This window comes from Diabrotica undecimpunctata, chromosome 4, assembly GCF_040954645.1.
Source record: "Diabrotica undecimpunctata isolate CICGRU chromosome 4, icDiaUnde3, whole genome shotgun sequence".
Taxonomy (NCBI): Eukaryota; Metazoa; Arthropoda; class Insecta; order Coleoptera; family Chrysomelidae; genus Diabrotica; species Diabrotica undecimpunctata.
Window position 1 is genome coordinate 117,969,241 of NC_092806.1, and position 20,901 is coordinate 117,990,141.

A 20,901-nucleotide genomic window follows, 5' to 3' on the forward strand; every position below is an offset into this window, starting at 1 on the left:
TTGTGCAAGAGACAGATGAATATCTACTGCCCATCTCAAGAAATACTAATAAACACATCAAATTTTAGGATGTTGACTAAAGTCACCATTATCATCAGTTGGCGCTACAGCCTTTCGTGAGCCCTGGACTGCTTCAAAATATTCGTCCATCCTTCCCTGTCCAGTGTTTATCTTCTCCATCCCCTTACGCCAATCTCCCTTAAATCGTCCAGCTATCTGAAGTTCGGTCGCCCTTTTCTTCTTGTTCTGACCAGCCCATTTAGCATATTCTAGCAGCATCACTTTCATCCATCTGCATAACGTGGACCACCCATCTTAGGCGGTTTATTTTGATGGTTTTCACGATATCTGCATCACCAAAGACTATGAGTTCGAAATTATATCGCCTTCTCCACAGACCCTGTTCATTAACACCGCTATATATGGTCTTCAATACTTTTCTTTTAAAGATTCGTAGTAACTCTTCATCTTGAGTCGTGATTGCTCATGTTTCCGATCCGTAAGTGAGCACCGGGCGTATTACTGTTTTATGAAGTTTGCAATATCTTGCACTTGACATATTTTTGCATTTACTTGAGGACCTAGGCCAAAGTAACAGCGGTTAGCCACGCATATTCTTTGTCTTGTTTCTTTGGATGTGTTGTTTTTGCAGTTCACCAGCGACTCTAAGTAGCAGAATTCCAATTTGTTCAATCATTATTAGAGTTTTTAATTCTGGAAAATCCAATTCGGAAATCGCGAATATGTTGCAATTGTCACGCTATAATGTAAGAAATATAGTCAGAAGATATAAAACTACAGGTCCGGTCGTTACAAAACCTGGTATGTATGAAAAAGTAAAATAACCGAAGCAGATCGAAGGGTATTAAGAGGCATTATAGTGAAAAATCGACGAGCAAATTATATGGAGTTAAGCGTTTTATGGAGTGACGTTATGGGAAGACACGTTTCTAGATCAACATGTCACGGAGAGGCCCACAAATTAGGATTTGGTACTTACAAAGTAGTTTTATGGTTAAAAAAATTAGTACGAATTGTTTTTAATAAATTTCGTTTCATTTTAGGTTAAGGAAAAGCCACTTTCAACATTACAACAAAAGAAAAATAGACTAAGATGATCAAAAGAGCATAAAGATTAAACTCAGTCACACTGGGATTCAATACAATGGAGTGATGAGTCCAGATTTGAATCCTGTCTCCTTGTAGACAGTAGGAGTCCCGTCATTCACAGGAAAAATGAAGCTCTCCATCCCTACGGTCTAAAAAAAAAAGGTCAAATTTCCTGCATCTGTTATGATCTGGGGCATCATGTCGTCTAAAGGTGTGGGAAAGTTACATTTATTCGATGAGATTGTAAACACGGACAAATATTTGAATATTTTAGATCTCTTTTACGATTATGGAAAACCGTTTAACATCAGAGGAAGATTTTGTCTTTTAACAGAACGGTGTAGGTTGTCATATCTCAAAAAAGAGATTTAAAGAGATTGCAGACCATGGCATACCACTTCTGGAATGGGTTTCTAACAGTCCCGACTTGTCACCGATAGACTTGGCGCGAAATGAAAAAAGCTTTGAGAAAACATCCTGCCAGGTCCGTCAATGAATTGAAGAAAAAATTGCAAGAAATATGGGATTCGTTTACATTAGAATTTTGTTAGAACTTGGTAAAAACTATGCCTCGAAGAATTGTGGATGTCATAAATATAAAGGGGATTTAACTCAGTGGTAAACTTTCACATTTTTTTTGTTGTTAATATTACATATTTTACGCGTTTTTTTTTTAAATTAATTATTATTCTGTTTAATCAATAGTTTTTATTACGTTATAAAATATTTTCTATAATTAGGAAATTCAAAAATGTTGTTCGATGTTGTTGAATTTACGTTGCGCTTTTATTTTTGTTCTCTAAAATTTAATTTCCATCAATCTAACGTTGGATCAACTGATATGGGAAGGGCCCCGTAAAGGTCCAATGTTTTCTGCAGTATTTTTGATACGTGTGGAAGCTTCAACTGCTTCATTTCAGGTTCTTCTAATAATCAGGATAAGCTATTATTTGTATACTACGCTTATATATCGTACCCTTTGGTACGTAGTTTATTCTGTTAGTAAATGGTTCTGAAAGATCCACTTGTACCCGCAGTTTACGTTTAACTTTTCTCATTATCATTTTAGTTAATTCTACCAATTCTTTTGGTATTCCAAATTTGATCATAGCCAAAAATAATTGAGGTCTGTGTGTCAACTACGAAGATGTAATGGCAATCTATGTTATACTCCGTCGTTTTGCTAATATTTGTCTGATGGATGATGTTGAATAAAGAAAAGACAGTAAAATATTGCAAACAGTATATTCACTAAGTGTAACAATATGCGAAACAAAATAATTAAAAATTCTTGACATTAAATTAATTATTGTAATACTTGGTTATAAAAATATATACAATATAAAAATATACTTTTATCACACATTTCTTTATTTACATGTCGATTACCTTACACCTACAGCCATACTACCTAAGACCAACTTTAAAGGCAAATCTATAAAAAATTAAACACAAACGGAAAATAAATATATTGTATACTCAAACACACTGAGAATGAGATAATGGTAACAAATTGTTGAAATAACGTTGTACTTCCACAGTATACCAAAAAACAGTAGACTTATTTAAGTTACGCAACTATTATGACATTGCAAACAGTAATATTGTAAGTAAAACCTAAGTCACACAAATTTGTTTAAAAGATCTTTTCAGAGAGCCGATTTATCAGTGTTAATAAAAGTGGTTGCGATTTTTTTGAATTTTTTATTCACTAATTTTGAGGTTATTTGACTCCAGTTAAACAATTGGGAATAAGAAAAAGTTGAGCATTATGAGGATGTTCAAGGTTGTTTTATTAACAGATACCTAGAGTATATTTATTATATCCGGTATATTTGTTTTGTAAGGTATTGTTTGCAATAATGTAACTATTCTTAACAAATATTTACTTTACGAATTTGATATATTAGTTTAACAAAAAAAAAAACGAAAACTTTTCTAAATATGTATCTAATAATTAAAAATATAATCCGAAGCTCACCATTTGAGATCCAGTTGTTGATAATGTTAGTTAATTTCGAAATAAGTGAATAAGTTAAGAAAAGGTTTTATTATTACAGCATTTAATCATTATCAAAAATTTAGCCCTTGTTATAATTTTTTCAATAATCTGCTTAAATTGTACGGCTTCTTTTAAACATCGAAGATTGTAGATTTATTACTGTTTGTTGGTTATACAGTGGTAGTACCTTATTTCACCGCCAGATGCGAAGAAAGAACCGAGTGCGAAATAAAACTAATCGAAGAAGGACGATATTAGAAATAAAAAAAAAAAAACGTTCCTTAAATGATAATACTATACTAAAGATAGTTGGAAATGTAGTCACGCTGAACACTATGAGAGATACAATAACGTAAACTATTTTCACTAATTTAAATATTAAAAAAATATACTTTTAATTATAACTTCTAATAATAATAAAATTAAACAATGGTATAACGATAAATCACAATATTTTGAATCACCAATATTTACGGGTTTATTATTTTAACGGAATTAGGTCATTCCCTTTGTTTATAACATTTTAAATTAACAAAAGCATGGTTAGCATTAATTAAAATAAGAACTGTTATAAAAAGTCGAAATATACCCCCTCAAGAGAGGAGCATTGCTATAGTGTTATGTATTTATATTATTACTCAGAGCCTGGTTATTCTCCCAATAGCTAATGGCATAGTTGGAATGATTCTGCCTGTGAAGTCATCTTAGAGTCTTCTGGGTGAGTGAGCTGAATTACTAGCATCCAGATTTTACGCAGAATGAAAGAAGGTTTAATAAGAAAAAACTGTGATACAAAATAGTTTAATTTGGAATTTAGGAAAGCTTAGCAATAAAATAAGTGTCAAATTTGTTTAACTTTATCAGGAATTTTCCATAATTGTTTATCACCTCCAATAATTGCTGAATTGATACTACCACAGTAAATAAATACATATATACCTACAAAAACTCTTCCATAGATCTTAATGAAGATCGAAGGTAAATATAACAGAATATAAAATATAGAAATCAATACTATTGACTCAATAAAAGTTTATAGACAACTATTTTTTTATCTGAGCTATCGTCTAGAGTTTTTTCTTGAAAATCGTCTATACCATTATAACTTAACTTAGGACACTTATTTCTAGCGCTGCACCAGATTTTCTTAGCGTAAATATCTTCTTTGAATAATATTTTTCAATAGGAAAAACAATGTATTACCAATGGGATATATTAGATAATGTTTGATGACATCATCATCAAGATTACGAATAAAATCCCTATTTTTACGTCTTTCCCGTTTTCCATGGTACCGGCCATTATTTACTGTAAAGTTCTTAGATAGTTTATGCCCAAGTTGGTATATAGTTCTCATTTTGATAAAACTACAATGCTAACTATGCATTTTGGTTAATTTTTTAAAGGAACTCACCCACTCGTTTTTTATTTTTTTTTCTTTAGTTATTATATAATATAAAAAAACTTAACTACACTGTGTGGGAATTATTCAGAGAAAAAATATTATAATATCTGGCCAATTTTAGGTAACAATCTGAAATAGAAACACAGTAGCCATTTTGGAACAGACACTTTTGATAGTTTTTGTGTAGAAGTGTAACTCCAACAGAATGTATTATGTTAGGAACATATGGAATGAGAACATTAGAAATTTGATAAATAAATACATCTACGTAACATCTGTTTAGATAAAAACCGATGGAACCTGCATTGAGAATAACCGCTACGATATTGTTTTTAAATCACAACATGCCGCTTAAACGGGAGCTAAATACAATACAATATTTTTTCAGTAAATGTGGAAAAACCTAAATCTTTTATATTTTTATGGTCCGCTGTTTACTACTTTAATTCTATATTATAATTTAAAAATATCTTAAAACACTATCATCCTAAACGTAGATGCCAATACATTTATGTGTCATCTTCGTAGACCATCGATGGTATTTTATATTCTTTTTTGTTCCACTGATTGATGACTTCTCGGCTACCCCTTCGATCAGATTCTGGGAGAGTATCGTTGGTAGGATATTGTTCATCTTCGTCCTCGGGTTCTTCGATTTTGAACGTACCCGTCCATTCGCTTTCGGGGTCAGAAAATATTGGTTCTCTGTCAAGTATGTCTTCTAGTTCAAACTGAGCAATATCTATAACAATTTAATAATACTTATTAGCGTACAAAATTTACAAATGCGCTATCAACAATTAATTATATTATTAAAGGAAGAAACTAATAAAATGACGAGTGACATTAATTCAAATGTAGAATCAACGTAGAAAGATCAGTGTTAAAAGACATTGAAGACCTTCAATGTGTCCTTTCAATGACTGACTGACTTGGGAGAAAGCTGCATTTTTTAACAATACCATTTACAAGTAATAAATGAATTTTATGAGTATGTAGGTACAGAAGAACCTCTTTCAGTCGAACCTTAATAAATCGAAAATTTCCAAAACTCAAAAAAAGTTTTTTCCCGCTTCCCTTCAAGCCCCAAAACCTCCACTACTCGAAATATCAAACTATCTATTAGTCGAATTAATCAGTGAGTACCTGCAAGCCATTTTGGTACATAGTTTCTCTCTAAACTCGAAAAATTAAATTGGACCTCTATATCTCGAGCATAGTACCTAATGATTTATTTTACAACTCTATTATTTGAAAGTTATTACCAGTAGAGTTCGAAGACAAATAAGTTACCGATTTTAAGAATTTACCTACAATGTTAGTACACCACTGTTTCTTAAAAAACAATGTAGGAGTATACAACAAATAGGATTACCCATTTTTTACTACATTTGAACTTTAGCGAAGTAAGTATTTGTTGTCGATTAAAAAATTGTCAAAAGTAGTTTGGTTCTACCGTAATACACATAAATTCGTACAACAGTTTACAAGTAAAATTGTTAAAACATGAGTGTTGTGAAACGTAAACTGAAAACTTTGAGTCTTGCTGTCCAATTGCCGATTGGTATTGCCTACCAATAACTACTCTGTCAACAGTAATAAAAAATGAATCAGATATGAAAAAAATTCAAAACGGTCAAAATTTGCAGTACAAAAGACGATCAATTGCAGAATTTCCGGGCTTGGAGGAGTGCTTATTTAAATAATTTGAGCAGTGTCGAAGTAAAAATATCAGTGTTTGGGACGACTGTTAGCTGAAACTCTAAATCATTAAGAGTGGCTAATCTCATTTTCAGTCATGAATGACTAGCAAAGTTCAGAAGAAGACATGAACTTGCTTTTAAAAAGTTTGTGAGGAAAGTGCAAAGGTCGAAATTGAATCCTGTAACAAATGGAAAAGTGAACTGTAAGATTTGCTTTATGATTACGAATCTAACAATATCTTCAATGACTTTTGCAAGTTTCAAAACCTGTTAGTAAATATTGATAAGAAAATAGCCAAAGAAAAAGAAAAATCTTGTTATTCGTTGATAATTGTACAGCCCATAATGATATTCCACAAATAAAAGCAGTTAAAATCCAATATCTGTCCCCAATACCACATCAAAATTACAGCCTATAGATCAAGGTTCGTTAAAATCTTTAAGTCATTATATCGAAAAGAATTCTACTAGTATTGCAAGCCACAAGAATGACTGATAAAGCTGCTACTACTATAAAAAATATTGTTATCTAAACTGTGGTTTTCCATAGTCTTTAACAGAAGAAGCTAAAACCGAAGATACTTCTATTTCAGCTCCTGCAGAATGGAATACGGTGGTATCTGAATCAGGAATATTCTTTGAGAACTTTGTTTCGCGCGACGATGGAGTTATGACTGCTAGGACATTATCTAATGACGAAATTATCGATTTAGTAGCTCAAAAAAAATACTAATGATTTGGGTGACATAGAAGCCTTGGACAGACTACAAATACTCCATGGGCTCCATGGATTTCCATCAAACAGGCAAGAACAGGATTGATACTCCAATCGCCAGTCGACGAAAATGAAACGACATCTAAAAATCATACGAACAGGCTGATTCAAAGAAGTTTACCACTGTTACCCCCGGCTTCCCCTACACTGTCGTACAAGAATTTGTACCTACGCCGTAAAAAAATATTTCAAAAAAAAATGAAGCTGGGACAACTTTGAACAAAACTTTTTATTGGCACTTTTTGTGTAGAATGAACCGTTCTCCCATAAACAACGCTTGAAGCGACCGGCGATTTTGAATGACACGTTACGCGCGCGAAATCAATTTTAAATAAAATTTGTATCAACTCAATGGTAAAAATTCAATATCTTTTGATAAGAGTGTCCTATCGAAAAAATCAAAATTCGTTTTAAAGGTAAAGTTAAGTGCAGCTGTCGTATGGAATTTTTGTATATTGCCGCGAATGAAGTCAATAAAGGCATTAAACAAAAACTTTATTTAGCGTTAAAAATGGCGAAAACTGCTATATAAAAGAATTCTCCGAGAGATAAGGAGAATCAAGGAAACAGCCATGCTGCAAGAAAAGCTGTAGGGAATAGATGGCATAGATACAGGATTAATTAAATATTCTGGCACTTTCTGCCACTTACGACTCCTCCACATTTTTAAAATTCCTGAGGGCAGAAATACAAAATTCCAGACTCTGGAAAATAGCGGAAGATTTTTTTATTCAAAAGCGCAACTATAGAGGTATTAGTTTACTAAATACTGCATACAGAATATACGCAAATATTTTCAACAATAGACTAAAGGTCCTACCCTATGCACTAATAATACATTTACAACCAAACAAATAATTTATTAAGAAATGTAGGGAATGCAACCTGGAAACCAATACACCTTCCATTAATCTTAAACGAGTCGACCAAAATAAGATTTGGGAAATAATAAATAACAACAGCAACCCTCTACATCTTACAAAAGCAAAAATGTACTGCCAGAAAAAATACTGGTAAGAAAAGTACAAAAGAAATTTGTGACAAAGGGTGTGACAACTTTTCGCTCACACTTTTTAACATAGATATACATTGAAAACGTGCTGATAAACTGGATACCAGTAGAATATCAGCAAAGACGAAAGTTATATTAAAGTCCAGAAGACTTTAATGGGCAGGACACCTCAGAAGACATTCTGACGAACGAACAGTAAGACTGGTGTGGGAGGAAGTCCCAACTGAAAGGAGACCATGCGGACGCCCTCGTCTCCGGTGGCGAGATAATATAGCAGGAGACCTAAGCATTATGGGCGTGGAGAATTGGATGGAGGTTGCTCAAGACAGAAAACAGTGGAGGCATGTTGTCGAGTCGGCTAAAACCCACGAAGGGTTGTAACGCCACGGAGTAAGTAAGTAAGTAAAAGCCAATATCCCGTGTGGTCGAAAATCACATTTTCAGTACTTGGGATGCGACCTAAGGTATGAATATGACAACGACAATGAAATACATAAACTTTATGCAATATGCGGTACAATAGTTAGAACACTATACCATAACCAAGAAAAGATACAAAAATTAAATTGTATAAAACTATGTCCGTACCTTTATTCTTGTACATTATTGAATGTTGGATAAATGATAAAAACACAGACGACAGACTTTAGAAAGTAGACATGATATTTTTAATAAGAGTTAAGGACTCCAAAAGAAGAGATCTAATAATATATAAAGACATGTAGTGTCCTAAATGTATGCGGTATAAATGATAAATGATATAATATATATATATATATATATATATATAAATATATATATATATATATATATATATATATATATATATATATATATATATATATATATATATATATATATATATATATATACCTATATAGCAACAGAAATGTACAAAAATATGGTCATAATACCAATGAGACGACGTAACAGACTAATGCCTGTATTGTAGAAGAAGAAGTAGTAGAAGAAGAGTTCTCATAGATTTTATCGTTTTACCTATTATTGAACGAGATTTAAAGTCAAACTATTCGTTCAAATCTTTGAATTAAACATACTAATAAGGAACATACTAATAAGGAACTAAGGAACACTAAAAACTACCTACTCCAGTCATAACAAATTAGCATGCAAGAATACTTACCAAAAATTTGGATGCTAAACAAATATTTTATCAACTGGGAAATCGGACAGTTTATAGATCACGCAGCGGTAATAAGAGTTTCTGAAAAACCTAATACTGACGATTATTTCATGGACTAGTTAGTACCATTCTATTTTCAAAAGGCCTTCAGATATGGCAAAATCTAACGCCGTCTTGAAATAGCTCAGGCCAATAAATGGGTAAAATAACTAAGATTGTTATACACTCCGTGATTTAAATGTTCTAAGTTGTTACGAAAAACTCATATACATTATATCTCTATGCTTCATGCTATTAAACAGCATGTTTGTAGATTATAAAACTTTTTAGTTATATTTCTTTTTTGTACATGAAGGTACACTAGATCCGTTTCTTTTTCGGTACTAAGAGGATTACATAAAAACGTACCTATTGCAATATTTAATTTAGTTTTATTTTGTACCAAGCTTTTAACTCTCAATATAGGTAGTTTTATGTTTTTATGTAAGTCAGATATGTAATTCATTGGTACTTAACATTCGATGTTGTTAAAGTAAGCTGTTTATCTCAAAAAGATTAAAGAAGAAATGAAGGAAAGTGAAATGGGATATTATTTAGGAAGACAGAATGTTAAGAGAACTCTTAAAAACTCTTATTTTTAATTAAATATAAAATATAAGGGATGCTATTGGTAAAGCCGCATATACTGAGTTTTCGATACTGGACATATTTGGTATATTTAGACTGACTGTTGCGCTAGGGTATAGCTTGTCTCAAAATATATTGTCTTGGCTTTTCCCTCTTTAAAGGCTTGGTGTTATTATTGCAATTATCATCGATGGAATAACCAAAGTTATTGGTGCTTAGTCACAAAATATCCGAGGCGGGCACCAGATAAAAATAATAATCCAGTGATTTTATTTCAAGACCTCCATTTTATTGTAAAAAAATGTTCCATTGCTTAAATTGATCACTGTAGAAATCATATAATAATAATACAAACATTAATAATAAATATCATTCCATGTCTAATTATGTTTCACTGTCAGAGTCCTCATTTGGATTAATTACAATGGGTTATTATAACTTTGCATAGACAGATAGGACTGTTTAACTTTTACAATATGTTGTTTTGAATTTTTCCAGCTTTCTATATTATTTATAACAGTTTTAATTAACCGTATGGCAGTGGCACTCAGGCTAAGAGAACCATTTTGCGCTCTCACCTTTACTTTGACTTGCGACATTTGCTCAATACGGTTAAATACAGAATGGTACTGAGGAAGACGTAACACTGTATGCCCCATTTGCTTTGCGAAGTTATCACATACATATTGCTTTTTAATATCAAGTAATGAACATTTATAGTAGTTGTTCTTTGTTATAACTAGTTCCAAAATAAATAACATTTTTCAAGAAATACGAATTTCAGTATTGGTACTTGATCTTTTTGGCGCTTTTTATAGTTGACGACTATAGCAGCTTGCATTATCTATGACCATCAGCCTATTTTCAGAAATATTTTTCAAAAGAGAATTTTGAAAACAATTTTCAAAAAGTTCTTCACTGGTATCTTCTTGATAGTCTAAGCTAGTCTTTGATATTCTTTGAAGATAAGAGCAGACAGTTTGGAATCCACCCGCCTTTCGAACTAACGTGAATAATTGTTAAGCGTTTTCCTTTATTTGAAGGTACTTTCATCTATCAGTTTATACTATAATCGACCCATCTTTTTCATACTGTATCATGAGTATCAAACCATGTTTCACCAGATATACTCGTATGATAGACCTGTGTGATTCCCTAAGTGTGATTCCATTACTATTGTTTTTCTGTTTATTTTACGATACTTAAAACCCATTTTAGAAATAACTCCATGAAGGGTGACACGACTTATATCTATATTTGTTTTTTCTTCCTGTAACTTTAATTTAGCTTTATGTAACGTAGGAAGTGTCTGATTTTCATAAAGGGAATACATTCATCTTCTTATAATATCATGTTGAGCATTATCCAAATGATGAGACTTACTTACTCACTACGTATTTTTCGTCCTGTCAATGGGTCTTTGCTTAAAATATCCTTTATCGACGATATTGGCGTTTTTGTAAGTAAACATGTTTCTCTCACAACATTTTGTTTGATTAGGCCTCTATCATAAAGTAAAGTATCATACACATTTTTAAATATTTCGTTTGCGTCTAATGTCAAATGTTTTCTATTATGTTTAGTAGGTATTCAGCGATTATTTTCCCATGGACGAAACATATTTGTTACGAACAAACTTCAGTAATATACTATACACATAGTAGCAAGTGCAGATTTTTAATGGCTGATACTACCTACTAATTTTAATTTACTCAACATTATCCGTACCTGATTAAATCCTGAGGGGTTAGGTAGAAATTTAAAACGTGTTTATCTATTAATAATGGCAATAATATCACTAATCCTTTAACGACAGGAAAGCCAAGACGGTATATTTTCAGACAAGCTATACATAAATAATATAACAGTAAATTTGTCAATTGGATATCGAGACAAAAAAGTGAATATATGGAAAGGTATACTGAAGTCAATAACAATCGACAAACTACTGTTTCACCTTGTTAAGTAGGTGCAATCAAATACTTACTTTCATCGTTTGGTTGCCATTGGTCCTGATTTGTCCAGTCATCGTCGAACTCCAAATTTGTATTTGCACTTCTTTCTTCAGAAGTCTGAACAATTGGAGAATCACTATCTGTTACGTCGAAAATTTCAGTGACTTTAACCTGAAACAAAGTATTATTAATGTTGTTCTGAAACTATTCTGTTCGTATTTTTATTTTATCTACTATATTGTTTTCACCCATTTTAAAACATTAAAATGTGTAAACCTTGAAATATCCATGTCTGTCTGTCCGTCCGTCAAGGCAACTCCTCCGTTATTAGAACAGATAGAAAGACAAATGACATGTTGCATGAAAGCTTATAACCCAAAGATGATATTAAAGGTGAGGAACTTAATCTCGGACTTCTGGTTCCAGAGTTGCGACCGGAAGTACTTTTTTTAAAGTCATCGAAATTGTACAAGCAATAATATTCTTCGACGCGCCTCGGCAAGACGTGAAGAAATATAATCTTCCAATTCAGGCCTGTCTGTCCTCTGTTTTCTGTCAACTACTCAGTTGTGTTCTTGGAATCTACAATTTGCATTCCACGACCTTTCGAAATTAGATGGGGTTGTAACGTCCTACATAATTATTTTTATAATTATACTATTGACCGTAGAGATTTATTTTCAATCCAGAGCTGGAGATCTAAGAAAGTCGAAATACGTATAAGCGGATGGCAGTGGCTCTGTATTGAAATTAAATCTCAAACGTCTTTCTGCTTTATTGTATTGGTTCTGCTGTTTGTGAGTATTAAAAACCAATTCGCGAACGATATTTGCCGTGGTGGACGACAGGTCGTGGAATGAAAATTGTAGATTCACCTTGTCGATAAATTCATCAACCTGTCTGCTTTATATATTGTAAAAAGAGCAGTAGACAAATATTTGAATTTTAGTTTCACCAAGTAAGAAATCTTCGGATTTATACTATTTTTTTTTTATTTCTATTACTTATTTCTTAGATTGTAGAAACTAGAGCATGATGATATAAGTTTATGTTATATACAGGAAAGATTTACAAATTAGATAAAACATTTCATTAAAAAATTATTAGTTTAACAAAAAATTAACGTATTTTTAAAATTTATCTTAGCCATTACCAATATTAAAATATCTATCAGCAATATTTTAGATTGTCAGAGCTTATGTAGAGTAGAGATAGAATAGAAAGTTTTAAATAAACAAAAATATTATATAGGTCACCAGATAGAAAGGACATCTTACAGCTACAAATGAATATTTACATGACATGACGATTTGAACCCCTTGCGTTTGACCTTTCGAGATTAGACTATTATTATTACAGAATCAAAAGTTACGTCTGTTGAAATACAAATAGCGACAAAACTAATCTTTGAAGATGTTGCAAAATGATATGGTTGTTGAATTAAAGAAGTCTAAAATATAGAGTGGTTAAAAGAAAATAAGAACTTTCTACAATGCTTATTCTTTTCGGTTTGTATATTAGTATTTGTGTAGTTAGCCGATTCTCATCTATTCTTTTAATATGTTTAATGTAAAAACATTGTCGGTTAGTGGACTTGACTTTTCTAAAAGCGCGTTGTTCTCTCGTATAATGGTTTCTTTAATATTTTTCAGTCTATTGTTAGTAATTGTTACAGCATGTAGCATATATTAATACGGCCCTAACATATTTCTTATTAATAGTACACACAAATGTACTATTACACTATACCTAATATGTACCACAAAAAGGTCAAAAGGTCGAGTTTTTTTCCTGAAAAAAGTTTTGTAAAATGTCTCATAAATCACAGACTCTTTAATATATAAGAAAGATTATTTACATAATATCTGTGGCTCTGGCCCATCGCTACTTTGAAAACAATTTGAATCTACCATTTTTCACATCTGCATAAATTAGACCTGTTTTTATTTATGTAATACTCAAGTGCTAATCTTAGCCGTCAGCAATCTAGGTTAAAATTTCTTTTATGGCCATGAAGAACCACACACCTGTATTTTTATGATTCTATTCTTACTAAAAGGTTTAGTACTTGAACATGTTACAAACTAGAAAGCCATAAAAAAGAATTATGTCTTGGTTCGATGAAGATTAATTAATCGGAGTCTTTTATAATCAACCACTTAGAAGTTTGGTTCTCGTCTTATGTTAAAGAAAAGGCACATCCACAACAGTAATTTTGAAGTATATTAAATATATTGAATGTAATAGACCGATGCTTCTATAGTTTTAGTAATTACTAGGGTCGCCTCTTTTAAGCAGTGATATAAATTGTGCCGTGTGCCATATTTCAGTCATTGTGGATCCAACCAACATTGATTTATCAGACTTGGCATTCTTAAGTGTAGCAAGAGATTTCCATGTCTTAGAAGAGTCTTTATTTGGTCTGCTTATATTAGTTTTTATTTTTCGATATTGTGATCGCTCAGTTCTTGCAGAGTTACATAATTAATTCCATATGAAGGTCCAGTATATACAACTGCTAGAATTATACCACAGATTATCATATTTTTGCACCCAATGTTATTCTTTAAAGATTTCTAAATGGGCGGCATTTTTTGTATTCTGTTCATTTGCTTTATTGTTGTAAATCATTTTTAATTTGACTAACAAGTTTTTCTCTTGGTTGCTCATGTATTTCCCATGTCTTTAAATCCATTTTGCTTCGTTTCGAGCTTCCCTGTATATTTTTTTTTCTTCGTTCTTTGCATGTAGGTACTTGTGATATATCCATTTCTGTTAAATTACTACGTTTTTACTTCTCGATTACTTTGCCATAATGCTTTGCTGATTCTTACTTTCTTTTCCTTACCTATGGTCCCATAATATATTTTTTTTTCAATCCATGTTCCAGATATTGATTTAAGCGTCTTTGCTGAAAATCTCTTACAATGCTTCTTGTAGCAAATAAACTTTAAATGCCTCTTCTTGTCCGAGTAATATTAAATTCTTTGTCTTCTTCCATCGATTCAGAATTTGAATTATTAGAACTACTACATAGTAATCGGCATATGTGTTACTTTTCGAGTAACTTTCATTTGGCTTTGTAATTTTTCATTTACTATTATATAGTCTATTATGGATCTTCATACTCAAGCACTCCATATGTATTTATGAATATCTTTATATCCAAAGAAAGTGTTCGTGAGTTTCAATTTGTCCTCAGTAGCGAAGTGTCTCAATTAATTTAACACTTTCGCTGCCACTTACATATTCAGTTACTTTAGTATGGAGCTAATACGAAAAGAACCTATTTAAGTCCACAGTATGTAAACGGCAAAAGGCGACAGCGGCAACTGACTCATTAAACTTGCACATACTTGTCTGTAATAAACTCTGTTTGTTCCAACACATATAAAACTGTTGGTTTAGACATTCGAGACCTTCGAAAAAAATCCACATCGTCCAAAGCTTCAAAATAATTTGGTCGATTCTTGAGTGGAGGTCTTCCTTCTGTTTCTTCGTCAGAAACAGATGACGATTCAAACCGATCCAGGTTTTCGATAAACTGTAGTGCTTCCATATTATGAATAGTACCAAAGCAAAACTTATTAATGTAAAATAATACAAAAATACAACTAACTACAGAACAACAACACACAAATTAAGGTAAGAAGCAAATTATAATTGACAAACTTCACAAGCACATTATGTCAAAACTGTAAAAACATAACCTCACTTTTAACTATAAGTAATACCCAAAATATTTAAGGAGATCTCAAAACGTATCTTACGATAAGGTAATGTTTAGGCAATTCTTAGCGTATGGTGAAATCCGTTTAAGAGTTAGGAAGTACCTAAGCCTAGTTGGGTAATTCTTAAATATTTGGGTATCGTTGAAAAATCGGGCAAGGTTAAAATGAGAACTTAGGAATGGGAACAAACCGAGGGACGATCCTGGTCGGAGATTCTGTCCCGTTCCCAGACAGGTCTCAATGACCTCAATCAAGATCCCACAGGCGAATACAATAATGCAGCTTCGGCAGAACTTACTTTTGCTGTGAGAAGGTTCGATTTAGCCTTGATACAAGAGTCCAGAGTATAAGGTCCAGGTCCAAATAAAAGATTTGTAGGGAGCTGGCGGAAAGTTTATATATAACAGATCTACTGAAGTCCCCTTAGGACTTTTCTATTGATTAATGGAAGATGCACTATAGGAATATGTACTATATTAATAAGCCAATAGGCTCCAGTACGATCGATGCCGAAGAGGCGGCTTTTAGAGAGAAAAATAGAGTCTTTTAAATGTAACTTTTTTATATTGAACATGAAGTGAGAAGTCCAGCTGTAATTCACGATACGTTACTTGTTAGGTGACAAAGTATTTTTATAAATGCAGGTTTGCCAGCATCATTATTTCACATATTATAATAATATGAACCTTAACAACAACTATATAATGGGACAAATTAAAATATATAACAAATTCAGGCGTTTGACTGTTAATTTATTATTTTTTTAATAGTTATGATAATAATGCTAAATAAGCAATATTTTAAATGATATATAATCACAAAAAGTAATTACTATTGTTTTATACAACCCAAAATATGTAAAAACTAGTTACAACTAATAATGGGACAATATGGAATATCTGGTAAAAACCATACAATATAAGACAATTAGACTGCGACAGTAATACAGCTGGACCCTCCAACAAACGTCAAACAATATTCTATAATTAATTTCTTGTCAGAGTGAATAAATCGCTGTATTATTCCAATAAAATGGTGGCTGGTATCTCTACGATTCAAAAATTCGTAAGTTGTTGATTAAAAATTATTGCCACAATAAAACAATCGTTAAAGTGGCAGAGGAAATTAATATTCCTAAACCTACAGTGTGGAATATAATAAAGCATTATAGCATTACGAGGAAACATTGAGTAGGTATATTAGATAAAACAGGTAAAAGCCTCGGTCGTCCGAAACTAGTTTCTGATAGGAATAGGAGAAAATTAGTAAAAGTTTGCAAAAAAGGCCGAAGAAATACTCTAAGCCAAGTTACAGCTGAATGCAATCATGAAACTGGATTAAATCTGTCAAGGAAATGCTATCGCAAATGGAGGTTCAATTATAGATAAAAACTTTTACAAACTTATAAAGCAAGACAGGCTCATTTGGGTAAAATCTAAATTTTCTTGGTCGGTAGAAGAGTAATTTTTAGTGAAGAATCAAAATTCGACGTATGTGTTTATGATTACTGTAAACGAGTTATTCGCACTAAGCATGAGGCCTTTCACAAAGACTGAAACAGACCGTAAAATGTCCTAAATGAGTAATGATTTGGGGTTGTATGGCAGTTTCAGGGTTAGAATGTTTTTAACGTATTGAGGGTACCGTAAGTGCTGCGAAATATCAACAAAATACCTCAAAATAGCCTACTACCAAGTATTGTGAAATTCAATACTGGCGGGAATTATATTTTTTTGTACGACGAAGTGGCCTGAGATACGCCCAGAACCACAGACAACTAGTTTGTAAACCACAATATAAATGTCCTTTCTTTGTCACAGTTCTGACATAAATGTCTTTTAGACACCATAGCATAAGATGAAACAGACGCCAACGATTAACCCACAACAGACATTACAGGAACTTCAAATGTTACTTCTGCATTTACATGCATTTTTACTTACTTTGTTATTTTCGTCTAAATAATAATAAGCCATTATAGTATCGTGCTGTGATGTGACTTGTAGGATGTGGTCGAATGTATCGTTGTCCATGGATTCAGTCCTATTTACAGTAAAACTTGGTTTTCGTTGGAGAATTTCCTTTGTGTTGAATTTTCGTACTGGGCTTTGGTTTAATGGTAAGTCTCTGAAAATGAAAAATTGCAGTAATTTTTAATTTCAGTTGTGAACTAAAATGTAAAATAGATCATTTTTATGAGGATCGAGGATGAGAGAAACGATCTATAAGAACAAACAATGGCAATAAATCATGGATAACTAAAGAAATACTTAAAATGCTGGAAGAAATAAGACAATATAAGAATAAAACCGAAACACAAACAAATACAAATGCTAATATTATTATTCAATAAAAAAATCAAAGAAGCAAAGGAAACCTGACAGATCCATGATGAGATCCTCATCGATTCATCGAGTTACTAACGCTAATGGCAAATAATAAAGATCAAAAACTGTCCGTGTAGTTAAATATAGAAAAACGTCATATTTTTGCCATCTGATGAGGAACGATAAGTATCACCTTCTTGGTGATACTTATCGTTATGGTTGAAAAATATAAGACGGGAGACTGGCAAAACATTATTAGAATTCAGAGCCACTGTAAACAAAATTAATATCATCGCCAATCAACATCCACTGTGGATGTGGAACACTTTCAAAGTTCTTTGGCCGTAATGATAAGAGATATATGATATAAATAATGGAGAAACGTGATACAACGTTTTGGATGTAAATTTATTAATAAATAATAAAAGTAATCTTCACCGTAAAGAAACGGAAGCTTGAGTACTTCGGACATGTCATGAGGCATACTAAGTACCGGCTGCTACAGTTAACAGTCCAAGGAAGAATCGACAGTAGGAGGGGACCGGGAAGAAGACGACACTCATGGATGCATAACCTGCGACAATGGTTCGGACTAACATCGACCGAACTGTTCAGAGGTGCCGTAAACAAAGTCAAAATAGCCTTGTTAATAGCCAACGTCCGAAACGGATAGGGCAAAGGAAGAAGAAGAAAAGTAAAACAGAATATAAATGTAAGCCAACTGATAAGAGGTTTTGAATGAAAGCGGCTAACTGGAATCAAAGAAAACACAGAAATAGAGAAGTGTATAGTTCCATTGGTGTAAACAGTAGAACTTAACTTCACGACAAACAGGTGAATTTGTTGGTGTTGTAGGGAACAAGTAATCTCCTATACAAGCTTAGATCAAATACGGTTCTCTGATGGGCCAAATACTGTTCATGAAAACAGATCAAACGTCCCTGGAAAGACGACCAAATTCAATGACTGTTACAATTTGGAATAAGAATCTTCAGGGTTACAGACATTTGCACTGATAGATTGCACCGAGGAAATTATTAGGGAAGGCTATAGGACGAAAAAGTAAATACCTTTGGAGATAGCCAAGCGACGACATTAACGGTAAAGAATCCACTTGGCAAAATCAAAGCTTAAAAACTGTAAGGATCTTCTTAATAATATGATAAGATATAATAAAGATATAAATCTATCATGGGTGTCACGAATTAGTTTAAGGGAACGATCCAGCAGACGCGCTGGCAAAGCCAAGCTCGAAAGAAAAAATAGAAGACAATTCGAATGCATTACGAAAAACACGTAAGACAAGAAATTCAAAAGTGACTGCAAAAGCGTCATAACAGTAATTAAAGAACCCTTCAGGAGCAAACCCTCTTGAAAAAAGTCATTAAAAATATTATAAATGATAAATGAATTTTAGCAGACGCAACTTAGAACGACTACACAGATGGTGACGACACTGTTAATGGAGTAATAATCTCTATAATAGGTGAGAGAATGAACCATGATGCAGGAAAATGCAGCAAATGCATAAAAATCCAAAAAATGCAATGTGGAAAGAGAAACCGCTATATATTATGTCCTCAGTGCTTCCGAAACTATTTTGTGGTATTTCTACGTTATCGACTCTATTTAATGAAGGTAAACCACAATTTTAATTCAAAATTGTTATAAAAAAAACTTCTGTTATTGATATAATTAATAAATTAATAAAACTATGCAAATATCCAAAAGGATTACAAATTTTCCACACTCTTACAGACCACCTTCAGTGATACTTGAAGGATTCACAAAAAGCCAAAATACGGTATAAAAACCTTTGATTTTAACTAGCTCAGTTGGCTGGTAACTTTGGTTTGATTTAGACGTGGTCGCCATCTCGAGTAAGGGTCAGTATGTTCCCTTTTGGAATAAATCTTTAATAATCGACATAGGGTCGATTTATTTTTAATTTATATAACATTTTAAATCTAAATCAACAGTTTTATAACGTTTTGTAAGTGGCTTTTTGCAAATGTTTCCAGTGTCACTGATGATGGTCTAATAGGACTAAAAGAGTTTTTAAAATTTGTAATCCTTTTCTCTTTTCATAATTTTAATAATTTTATAAATTATAGATACCAATTACACTAGATGTTTTATACTTCATTGTAAGTTTTTTTAAACTATGGTATATAGCAACCCACTGGAAATTTTTCATTTTCCTTTTTAAGCGAAAATGGTAATATTTGATGTTTCGATTTTTATGTCGGAAATCAAATAGATGAGTAAGACGTATTTTCAATTAAAATTGTGGTTTGTTGCTATTAAATAGAGTAGATAATATTGTCAGTGCATGTGAAATACTAGGTGATACGAAATTGGTATATACCGGCCAAAAAAGTATTGCGCCGGGAGAAATTCCTTATCTGCCCATAAGAAAGTTGCTGGCTTTTAACAAGAGTACCGGATTTCTTATTGGAAAAGAATGAAAAGCCACCGTATGGTACAAAGGCTTAGTGATAAAGTGCTAGAGACAAGTAGTGTCTCGCTTGATGTAAGAAGAAGATGAAAAGTGTTTTGTCAATTACACACAAATTTAAAACACCATAACGTTGTATCATGTAAGGCATCGCGTTAAATATGCACAATCATTCGATAGAGGAATATTAAAATAATGTTTATAATTTAAAATGTATTTTTTAAGCAATTTGAATGTTCTGTAAGGCATTTTTGAACACTATATCCGTTAGCAACTTGTACGTCAATAAGCCTAACTATTTATCATACAATTGGAACCGACATGACTTACCTATCCTCTAATTTTAAAGTGAAGTTAAGGTTCATTTTATTTCCATTTTGTACATCCTGGCATGATTCCACGTCGAATTTATCTAAAAATAATAAAATATGTAAGATTTTTCCATAATATGATAATTTTCCTAATTACTGTTGTTTTATATTAATAAATAAATCTACTAATTTGTATAAGATAATCTACTAATTATCTACTAATTTTTAAAGCTTTTTGTGAAAGCGCTATTGGGCGATGACTCTCGACTGACATTTTTTTATCTGAAGGTCAAATGTTATCAACAATAGGGAAATATAAACAAGTAGGTAGAATTAAAAGT

The 20,901-nt window shown here is 32.2% G+C and overlaps 1 protein-coding gene across 4 annotated transcripts in view; it reads right to left on the minus strand.

The window, feature by feature from the left end:
• Positions 1-2,341: 2,341 nt before the first annotated feature.
• Positions 2,342-20,901, minus strand: part of LOC140439914 (1-acylglycerol-3-phosphate O-acyltransferase Pnpla3-like) — a 103,565-nt gene continuing 85,005 nt past the window's right edge. For 3 of the 4 annotated variants that reach the window (XM_072530087.1, XM_072530085.1, XM_072530084.1), the window contains 4 exons: positions 20,580-20,661; positions 17,408-17,591; positions 11,766-11,904; positions 2,342-5,259 (listed from right to left, as the gene is read on the minus strand). In XM_072530087.1, coding sequence (XP_072386188.1) covers positions 5,027-5,259; positions 11,766-11,904; positions 17,408-17,591; positions 20,580-20,661 — 638 coding nt within the window. In that variant the 3' untranslated portion in view covers positions 2,342-5,026. Of the gene's footprint in view, positions 5,260-9,151; positions 9,242-11,765; positions 11,905-17,407; positions 17,592-20,579; positions 20,662-20,901 lie in introns of all 4 variants that reach the window. The other variant, XR_011950753.1, reaches the window with a different exon arrangement.